This window comes from Condylura cristata, unplaced genomic scaffold, assembly GCF_000260355.1.
Source record: "Condylura cristata isolate star-nosed mole 26May11 unplaced genomic scaffold, ConCri1.0 scaffold00013, whole genome shotgun sequence".
NCBI classification, from domain to species: Eukaryota; Metazoa; Chordata; class Mammalia; order Eulipotyphla; family Talpidae; genus Condylura; species Condylura cristata.
Window position 1 is genome coordinate 2935961 of NW_004567114.1, and position 10735 is coordinate 2946695.

At 66.0% G+C, this 10735-nt stretch overlaps 1 protein-coding gene across 1 annotated transcript in view; it reads left to right on the forward strand.

Moving 5' to 3' along the window:
* CCDC85C (coiled-coil domain containing 85C) overlaps window positions 1-10735 on the forward strand; it is a 52093-nt gene that overhangs the window by 32768 nt on the left and 8590 nt on the right. Inside the window, exon 4 of the mRNA XM_012724383.1 lies at window positions 8900-8973. Coding sequence (XP_012579837.1) covers window positions 8900-8973 — 74 coding nt within the window. The remainder of the gene's footprint in view (window positions 1-8899; window positions 8974-10735) is intronic.

Genomic DNA, 10735 nt, shown 5'->3' on the forward strand with positions numbered 1-10735 from the left:
CCGAGCAGCGTGGTGCCGGGTGCTGCTGCCCGCAGCGGCAGCCTCTGAGCATGGGCTTGGGTCTCTCTTGCAGGCCATGTCCAGGCCAGTGACGATGCGTTGTAGGGTTCTAAACTTTACATGAAGGAAGGAACTTCCTGCTCTGTGACCCCCCCTTCCCCCCGTGTTTTTGAGATGTCCCCTTGTAACTGCAGCTCGCTCTGTCTCCTATACTGTCCACTCGGGCCTTGCCTCCCAGGCGGACTCTCGGGGCCCAGAGTGCTCCCTCTGGGAGACACCTGGGGGTGTCTCCTGTGCTCTGTGCCGGCCCCTGGGTCACTGCGGTGGGCAGCTGGGCCACCGGCTCCCGACCTGCTGTGCGGTGGGCACTCCTCCACACGGCCCCCAGCTCCCGTGGGCTCATGCCACGCCGGTCACTGCCCGTCCACCATGCTCATCGTGCTGGACTCCTCGCGCTGTCCTGTGCCTTCTTGTGGAATCCTTGCCCGCGACTGTCCTCCCAGGGGACACTGCTCCTTCTCATACTCCCTTCTGGGGAGTGGGAATCTGTGCCTGTTCCGCGCGACCCCTCGCCCATGCTGGACGGGGCTGTGTGCGGCCTCTCCGGGTGTGGCCGCCCTCCCTCTGCCCCCAGATCAGCCCTGGGCAGGGCGGTGATGCCCACATGTGGGGCTCGAGGGTCTCTGTCTGCGTTTGTACCGATTAAGTAATTCCTTCCAACCTGGGACAAAATGATTGTTCTTTTATTTCCTTTTAAATAACAGCTCTCTTGAGACAAACTTGACATTCTTATACACAGGAGCTTCCCGTCTTCTGGGGCATCTAATTCCACCAGCTAATTCCAGATCGTTTTCCCCAAAGGTCGATCCATGTGACAGTGTCAGGAAAGCCCGGTGTCTCAGCTGTCTCTTCACATGGCATTTTTAGCCTCCTTGGGCTTGTCTCCTGTGTATGGCGTGAGGCTGGGATTAAGCTGGATGCCCTTCCAGGTGGCCGGCCGGCCGCTGTGCGCGTGTGGGACAACTGTGCTTCCCGGCCCGGCCCGGTCTGCACAGAGCCCTCAGCCCCCCGCCCAGAGACCTGCCCCTGCCTGCGATGACTTGTACTCACTGTAACAGTGAGACCTGCCCAGCCCTGAGGCTGCAGGGGCCACCAGAGCCCTCCCCGCTTCCTCTCGCTCCCCAGCCTCTGCGCCCCACTGCTGCTGCTCACCTCCAGGGTGGGGTTCCTGCTGAGGTGTCAGACCTGTCGGCCGGCCTCACCTCCTGCTCCTGGGAGCTGGGATCCCCTGGGTCTGATGACTCAGCTACACCTAGATTTCCCGAGCCTCTCCCCTGCCACACCTCTCCACTCCTGCACCTCTGCCCGGCTGGCTTGGCCCCGGGGCTGGTCTGCCTCCCGTGTTCTTAACCTCTTTTGCCAGCTGGCTCCACTCTGGCCCCACTGGCCTCTCGCACAGGGCCTGGACTCTGGTTGAGATCCATGATGAAGGCAAATCCCTTTCTCCAGAAACCAGCAATGTCTCCCTGTTTGAGCTGCCAGGGCTTGACACACACATTCTGGGTGTTAGTAAATGTTTATTCTCCCTGCACCGCCCCCACCTCCGCCTTCAGTCCCACACATTCGGGGCTTGTCACAGTCCCTGGGGTTCAGTCCTTTTGCAAAAGTCTGCCCTCGAATGAACAGTCAGCACGGGTGGGGTGGGTTTGGGGCTGGAGGCTGCAGGGGATGGGTTGGGTCTTGGGGCTGGAAACTGTGTGTGGGGAGGGGGGTTCCCTCAAGGCTGGAGCTGGCTTTGGGCCTGGAGGCTGAGTGGGGGAGGAGGGTTCCCTCAAGGCTGGAGGCTGAGTGGGAGAGGGTGGGCCTCAGGGCTGGAGGCTGGGTGGGAGAGGGTGGGCCTCAGGGCTGGAGGCTGGGTGGGAGAGTTTGCTTATGGAGCCCAGCACTGTATGCTGGCTGGAATCACCCAAGGGCAGGCATCGCCAGTCCACAAGGCAGTCTAGGCCCCTCCCCGCTGGGGGAAGAGATCATGCGAAAAGGTCCCCAGGGAGCCAGGTGAGCCTGCATGTGACATGGTCAGGTGACTGACCTCTGGGTGGCTGCTGGACCAGCCGGGCAGGGTCTGGGCCATCTCTGTCAGCAGTCCCATCATTTGGAGTCCTTTGGAGTGAGCCCTGTGGGGGAGGGGAACACCGGCATCACCTGCTGGGACCAGCAGCTGAAGGCACCCAAAGGACTTTGCAGCCCCCGCACCCGCCCGGCTGTCTTGAAGTCAGGGGTCTGAGACAGTGACATGTTTCGGTTTGACTTGTCAGGGTCCTCAGGGACAAAGGGAGGGCGGGGGGAGGTTTGGGTCTGAGCACCCAAGGTCTCCAGGCCACTCTGCCCCCTGGGGCAAGTCCTTCTGCGAGGCGATGCGGCTCCCGCGAGGCTCCAGTGGGGGTTTCGGGGGGAGCCTCGTGGCTTTCCTTGGAAGTAAACACTGGGCACCCCGCAGCCCGGGTGGGCAGGAGGCTGACTGTGGGGACCCCTGGTGGGTGCAGATGGCATCGAGGGGACAGGTGTCCTTCATCTGGAGAGACTGAGTCGCCGGAGAGGCAACACCCCAGTTTCAGTAACGTGACTATTTCCTGGGGGCCCATTTCCTTCCCTCTCCAGGTTCAGGGTGGAGCGGGTGGGGCGCTGGTCACGGCCCACTGTGGCATTACACCCTGTGTCTTTGGGCATCTCTGGGCATGAGGTGTGCGTGTGGGGGGAGCTGGTGGACAGCCTCTTGGCGCGGGCCACCCAGTGAGGTGCAGAGCCCACCTGGCATGGGGCTCGGACTGAAACCCTTCTTCGCATAACCTGCTCCCTGAGCTGGGGTTGCAGGGGCCCGGGAGCAGAGGTCCCGGGAGGTGTGGGCAGAGGTCTCCAGGAAATACCCAAGGAAAGCTTGCCGCTGGGGCGGCCGGGGAGCCAGGGCCCGCCCCACCCCTGCCTCTGTGGAGACTGGCCAGCTCTGCTTGGACACACACAGCTTGCGCCCTCTCACAGAGCGCTGTGCTTGGTCTGGCCCCGCCGCCCTGAGCCTGTTTCTTTGGGGAGTGGGTGAAGCTTGCAGCTCCTTGCCAGGGTCACGGCTCAGAGTAAGAGGCGCCCAGCTCCTTGGTGATGACATTCTGAGAGGTCCAGGGGTCCCAGGGGTCACGTGCCACCCCCCAACCCCTTACCCTAGCAGGGGGGAGCTGGGAGATAGGGTGGAAAACTTTAGCTCTAGACAGATCCTGGTTAAATCCCAGCCCCGCGCACTCACTGTGTGGCCTTGGCCTTGCTACTTACCCCTTGGATAAAGGGGTGAGTGACACCAGAACCACTCATCAGCATGGTGCGAAGAGGGCGTGGGTGGGTTGGCTAGGTGCCCGTGGGCACAGTGGGTGCTCAGCAGTCTGTCAGTGAGCAGGAAGGAGGGTTCAGCATCTCTCGCGAGAGCTCCTTCTGACAGGCTGACTGCCCTGGCCTGACCCACCTTGCAGACCCACTGGACCCACCACGGGCTCTCGGGTGGACAGACCAGGTAAGAGGGGGTCACCAGGGCCAGCCGTCCCATGCTCCCTGGCTTCTTGCTGCCATCATCATCAAAAGGCACCCTCGTAGGAGCCTGAGGCCCCGACTTGCTGTTGGCCTTCTCACCTCCATCCATAAATAATACCTGTCTCACTTTCAGCCCGCACCTCCCTGAGCGCAGGGTGTGCCAGGAGGCAGGTGCTAATGGATATCGGCTCAGGTGCTCCTGAGCTGTCACAGCCTCTGTGCTGTGCTCGGCTATGCTGTCAGCTCCTGCCCCCCCCCCCTTGTCTGCCGCTCGGAGTCGTGCTGGCTCTGCAGTGCTCAGCTAAAATGCCACCTCTTTCAGGAAGGCGCCCTGATTTCTCCTGGTCAGTACATCCTTGCTCTCTGCACCCCTCACCCCTAGGCTGCACCCTTTCACTGCCTTTGCCCTTCAAGCATACATGGTTATTCCTGCAGCCCCCCTAGTCGTTGGGCCGAAGAGCCCCAGAGAAAGGCATTGTGCTTAGATAGCCTAGTACTGACCTGTAGGTCTGGCTGTTGCTACAGGTGACACTTTGCTGTCCAGCCTCTGTGCTCTGGAGCATGGTGACACCTCCCCTGTGGGAGAGGGTCAGAGGGGGGCTCACTAGTGTCAGGGTGACAGCTTCACGGGGGGGCCCATGGGGACTGAGGTGCCACACGAGTGTGGGGGCCACTCCAGCTTCCCTGCTGCAGTGCACGAACCAAGGTTTTGGGCACTTGCCTGTCCCTGCTGGAGTGTCCTGGGATGGGGAGAAAGGAGAGGGGCTGAGGAACCCACTGGGAGATTGCTGAGAGCCCCTCCATCCTCCAGGGCAGAGGAGGGAGGCCTGGAATGACGCAGCTGATGCCTCAGCCCACACCCTCTTGATGAAGTGGAAGGAGAAGGGAATTTAATCAGCTGAGCAGCGGTGTGGAGATGTCAGCTGCCTCCAGCAAGGCCCGGGAGCTGGGTGGGCGTGAGCCCTGGGGAGGGGCCCCGGGCTTCTGGCTGGGCCTCCTGCTAATGACCAGCCTAGAGCAGTGACCTAGACCCTGCCCAGCAGGGGCAGGGGATCGGGCCTGGGGCCCCCTCAGCCCCACGCACACCCGTGCGGAGCCGGAAGCTGCGCTGTCCCAGGTGTGGCCAACGTGGCCGGCACCGGCCAGATCTCCTGCTCACTGCCTGCCCACTGCCTGCCCACCGCCTGCCCACTGCCGCTCCCCCTTTCACTCTCCAGGGGCAGGGGTGGGGCATTGACACCCGCCCCACAGGGGAGCCCCGCGCCAGTGAGCCCATGGGCAGGTGGGTCTCTGAGGCCCCCAGATCCCTGGTGGGTGACACCCCTTCACAGCTCCTTCCCGCCCGCCTCCATTGCCGGCTGTGCTTCCGGTCACTGCACAGAACTGAAACCCGCAGCCAGCGGGTGCCAGGCGGGGACGTTGTGTCCACCCGAGTGGGGTCTCGGGACTTGCTCTCGCTTCCAGGATGCTCTGCTCTTGTGGCCTGGCACCTCCTTCTTGGGGGCCTCCCAGGGGTCGTGGGTGCGACACAGACTGGGCTCCGTCAGGGGCTGGGCTGAGGCTGAAGTGGGCTCCTCTAGACCTTTCTTTGTCCTGAGAGCTGAGCTCAGTGAGGAGGGGACGGCTGATGTGGCCTCTGGCCCCCAGATTCTTGCAGTTGGGACTGAAAGTGGGGCGGGAAGAAGCCTCACTTCTGGTGATAGGCCCCCGACCCTCAGCCTGCGAGAAGTGGGTGCCAGGGGACACGGGTCGTCAGGCACCCCTGGCACCCCAGAGCCAGTGGGGAGGGGCTGGCATGGCCCCTGCACTCCCTTGGGTCACCCAGGTCCTCACGGTCCCCAGGGACAGAGGATCCAAGAGGAGGGGAGAAGCGAGGGTGGCCCCCCGTGAAAACTGACGTGACACCCCCAGATTTGGCAATGAGCTCTGGGGGTGGTCCGGAAAGGGCCGAGGGAGCAGCTGGCCCCAGCCCTAACGTAGCCACGTCCCCCGTTTGCCTACCAGCAGCCAAGCCAGGAAATGACGTGGCCTGCGTGTCCCTCCCCCGTGGCTCCTCATTCCTGCAAACCGGGGTTAATTTAATTGCGTGCTCATCTCCAGGAGGCTGCGGCTCCTGGTGCCGCTGGGATCACGAGGTGCCCGAGGCTCTGGGATCCTTCTGGAACCTGCTCCTGGGCGCCTGCTCACACGCCCCCTGCAGGGCGCCTGCTCCTACCTGGGGGGCCGGAGCACGCTGCCTGGTGCCTCGCAGCGAGGGGTCCGGCGGGGTCCTGCGGGGTCCTGCGGGGCAGGGCGGCTGGTCAGGGCATCCAGGAGGCAGCAGGAGTGGACAGCCTGGGGCCCGGGTCTGCCGAGAGCAAGGTGCCCAGGGTGCCGCCTGGGTGGAGCGGGAGGGGGTGCCCGGCCCCCGCCACCTCCGTCGGACTTCAGACTTCCCTGGCATCGGTGGCTGTGCAAGCTGAGGGTGTTCTAGACAGCTCGGGAGATGCGAGCAGAGGCCAGCTCGCCCCGCCTCTGAGCGCCCCCCTCACGGGGCGACTCCAGGCAGGGTGTTTTACACCCTAGGGCTCGCGGGTGCTGACGGGCGCGAGGCCTTTCCTGCCCGTGGTGGAAGCGCGCAGACCAGCCGGATGGCAGCCGGTGCGCCCTGGCCGTGGGGGGCGAGCGCGGCCAGCACCGTCCTAATCAGAACCTTCGAGGGGCTGGGCTGGGGCTGCGGCCTGTGAATATTCTCGGACCTCGTGTTGCCCTTTGCAAACTGAAAGGAAAACCGGGCTCACGCTGGAGGCGGCCACGCGCCCGAGCAGACACGAGCAGATGGGCCAAGCGGCGGCGCCCTGGGCGGTGCTGTGGCCGTGCCCTGGCTGTGCCCACGTGTGCCGTGAGGGGTGGCGACTGGCCTGCCAGGCGGCGGGTGGGGTGCTGGGGGTGCCTGGCGGCCTGGGCCCCTTCTGGACTGGCTCTGTCCCCGCTCTCTCTCCTCACTGCCATCCCGGGAGGGGGTGTGGGCCCTGGCTGTGCCCACGTGTGCCGTGAGGGGCGGCGACTGGCCTGCCAGGCGGCGGGTGGGGTGCTGGGGGTGCCTGGCGGCCTGGGCCCCTTCTGGACTGGCTCTGTCCCCGCTCTCTCTCCTCACTGCCATCCCGGGAGGGGGTGTGGGCCCGGCTGTGCCCACGCGCTCGCCAGCAGGGGAACCCAGAGCCCGTGGCTCACCCAGAGGGCTGGCAGCGGGGCACAGGACCGCCCCGTGCCAGGACGCCGGCGGGCGGGGCTTGGGGAGCGGGAGCAGGCTGGCTCCGCGCTGAGGGCTGGGTGGCCCTGCGGCTTGGCGGGCGGCAGGGCCTCTCGGGGCTTCACGGTGGCTGGCGCTGTGGCCTTGGCTCCGTGCCCCATGCAGGGCGGGCCTGGGTGAAGGGAAGAAGGGCTGGGAGTCGGGCGCCGCAGCCCGCTCACCCCCAGCCAGTGGGGATACCACATCCCTGTGGCTTCTTCTCCGGGAAGTGGGGGTGAAGCCTGCTTGGCCCTCGCCAGGCTTCACCGAGGTGCCTGATGCAAGGGCTGAGGTGTCACGCAAGGGGGTGTCCAGCCCCCACTCAGGGCTCAGGTAATAACTTGTCTTAACTTGGGAGGCAGCAAGTGGCAGGGTCCTCACCCGCTGTTCCCAGTTGGTGTTCCAGGGAGCCTTCCATAAGCAGTGCTCACTGGACATGCCGGGGAGCGCTGGCTGCACCCCAGCTCCCACACCCTGCTCAGCAGGGCCCAGCACACCCAGAACACGGCGGCTGTTCCCGCGTATTTGCATGGCTGGAACATGGGACTGCTCGTCAGTGTGGGTGATGGGTGAGCGGACGCAGGCGTGGGGCTGTAGTGACCCCACTGGAGGACGGTATGAGCCAGGCTGTTCACAGCAGCTGGCCAGGATTCCCCGCCGGGGTCTGCCCCTACTGGGTGGGCCCGCCCACCGCCCACCTCCACTGCTGCCCAGCAGTTTAACCAGTGAATGAGCTGCTTAGCCTTGGAACCTGATCCCTGAGCTGTGGGGGTGGTGCTTGGCGTGGGGGCAGGTTGCGGGGCAGCGCAGGCAGGGCTGGGGCGGACCAGGGGGGCTGGTCACGGTGTCATCCCCAGGGCAGGGCGAGGGTGGGGTTCTGGTAGGGAGCCGCCCTGCCCCTCCTCTGGAAGGGCCTACATTCCTGAGAGGTGACTGGTGCCGACTGGAGCTGGGGGGAGGGTTGTGTAATCCCTAAGCAGGGAGGGAGGGGCCCGGCCGCCCCCATTCCTGCCTGGGGCCTGGAATACCGCTCCTGGGTCTGGTCCAGCACTGGCCGCTGGCCAGGCTGGTCTCCGAAGGGTCCTTCCCACAAGCTTGGGGAACGCAGTGATGCACACGCACAGGCCAGTGCCCTGCTGGCCTCGCCTGGTGCTGGGGTGGACAGATGCCCTTTCCCTCCTGGGGCGTGTGAGCGTCGGCATGTCCTGTGGCAGCACCCCATTTTCCCAGCCGAGACCCATGGGGCCGGTTCCCTGGGTCCCTAAGCCCCCGAACTGGTGTGAGCATTAGGCCTGGGCTTGGCTGAAGAGGCGGGTGCTGGTATCTGGGGCGACACCGTCCTTGGGGGGGCAGACAGGCTTGGCGTGGGGGGGATGAGCTTTGGAGCTCTGGTGAGGTGCTCATGGGAACAGAGGCCCGGGGCAGCCCCCTCCAGCCACTGCAGACCGGGCTGGGGTGCCGCAGTCTGCTCCCGGAGGGCCCCCCTGCCTGCACCCCCTGGCCCGCCTGTGCTGCCCGGGCCTCTCCAGCGGGCCCACCTGGAGGCCACTTAGTCACCCCGCTCCCCAGGCTGAGCCAGTCGCCAGCACCCCTGCAAGCGGGACCCGGCGGGGCTGAGCCTTGCCCACTTGCCTTTGTCTTGGCAGTGACTGAGCCGAGGCCTGGTGGCCCCCGCTGCGGTATCCTGTTGCTATTTGGCTGTCGGCCCCCGGCCCCATCAGAGCCTGGGACTGACCAGCACCCCTCGCTCTCTGCTCCTCCAGAATCTGGTTGGAAAGGTGGTTCCCTGGCCCCCAAGCCGGACGATCGTGTACAGATGCTCCCGTGCCGGGCAGTTGGCCACGGTGCTGACTCGCGCGGGCAGAGCTTTCCTTGCCCCACTGTGCAGGGACAGGAGGTGCTCCCTGGACTCGGTCCCCTTGGGGGCGCGCTCTGGTGCGAGGGCCCCTCGTCTCCTTCTGCTGGGCCCTGGAAGCCGACTGGGCTCCGGGAAAAGGGGTGTGTGGGGGGCTCTCTGTGGTGTCTGGGATGACTGATGTCCTCCTATCTTTGCAGATCCCTCGTCCACCTACGTCAGGCAGCTGGAGACCAAGGTGAAGCTGCTGGAGGGTGACAAGCTCCTCACACAGGTGGGTGACCGGCGGGTGGTGGGTGCCCGGCCCCAGGGGCCGCTGTGAGCCAGTGAGCTCCGCTGCCATGCCCAGTCCCTCACAGGGCTCCTCGTCCCGTCACGCCTCACCGCCCACCTGCTGCCTCCTGACCTTGGGGTCCCGGGCGCAACCCTCCCTGGCCAGCCTCAGGGCTCCCCTCCATCACAGCCTTCTGCTGTCTGTGCCCCGCGGCCTGTGTGGTCCTGGGAGCCCTCACCTGGTCCCATGAGGAACCCCCTGGCTCCCCAGATGGGGGTCTTCCTGCTCCCTCTGGGGCCTGCCTGCCACCCCGTGGCACCCTGTGCACAGTAGAACAAGGACAGGGACTGGGTGGGGGTGGCACGGGCAGTGGCTGAGCAGGGTGATGGACGTGCAGCGGGGCTGGACCTCCCTGCCGCAGGCGGCCCCAGGCGGGCGAGCCCTGATCAACCAAGCCTGGGGCGCTGGCAGCCAGCCAGCCTACTTGGCTGACCGTCTGGCCGCGCTCCCCCTGCACCATCCCTGGTTTAATCTGGACGCCTCCCTCCCCCCGCACCTGCTGGCCCCTAAGCAGCAGGCGGATGCCCCAAGCGTTTCTCTGGGAACCGGCCCCAGGGACGGCTCAGCTGTCTGGGCCGGTTGCTAGGCGATTAGCAGACTTGGCACCCGACCGCCCTCCTCGGCCGCCCGTGGCACCCCTGTCCGCTGTGTGCTGTCCTCTGTGTGGCTGCTGGAGCTCACGGCCCCCAGCATGGAGCCCGGGCCTCACCCCTGCACAGGCCCTGCGGACAGTGCGCACGCCTGCAGGGCCCCGCGGCATTCTCGCTCCCCCTCTGGGGTCTCCCTCGCCTCCCGCCTGCCCCCCACTCCTGTGCCCAGGCCCGTTGCCTCCCTGACGGGTGGGCTGCCAGTAACTGCACACTGGCTAAGGCCCTGTGAGCAGGGGCGGCCGGGGACAGCTTGCTTCCTGGCAGGCGGCGGCCGGTGTCGGGGCCCGGCGCCGGGCTGGCTCCTCACCCAGGCTCTCCGGGGCCTGGCTGGGGCCAGTCGCAGTGGCTGTGGGCTCTCCTGGGGAGCCGTGGGCAGAACAGAGGTGGCGGGCATAGCGTGAGGGCGTGAGCAGCGGCCAGGGCGGGGTTCTCGCCACGGCCACCGTCCCCAGGGTGGAGGCGAGACCACGGCTGGCCGCGATCCCGGCGGCCTTGAGCCTGCCCGTCTGGTGTCCCTGACCCGGGTGCTACTTGCGGTGATATCTGTGGCCACACTGGGTCACTGCTTGTGGCCCTGTTACCCCAGGACGGAAGCATCCCTGACCCACAGCCGCACATCCTGGCTACCGTGGGGATCGTCCACTCCCACTTCCGCCTTCCTCCCCCAGACACCCTGGTCTCCCGAGAGACCGGCACCATCAGCTGTGTCCACTTGCTTCACACTCCCAGGTGCGAGGTGGGCAGGGCCCTGTGTCTGGACTTCGGAGACCACAGTTGCTGGCCGGCTGGGTGGCCCTTCTCGGCCCGTCCCCTTCCCCAAGCCTGTACTGGGCTGCTCCTGGGCCTTGGACCTGGGGCTGGCCAGGAGCTGCCACCGTGGGGCTCTGTCCCCACCCGTGCCCACACTGGATCAGGCATGCGGGGCCCAGACTTCTGCCAGCTGGGGGCCTTTGCCCGGACCCAGGTTTGCCAGCCGTGAGAGTTCAGATTGGGACGCGAGGTCGCAGGGCGTCTTCCACCTGCTGCTCTTGCAGGATTGCGCTGGGGACCCC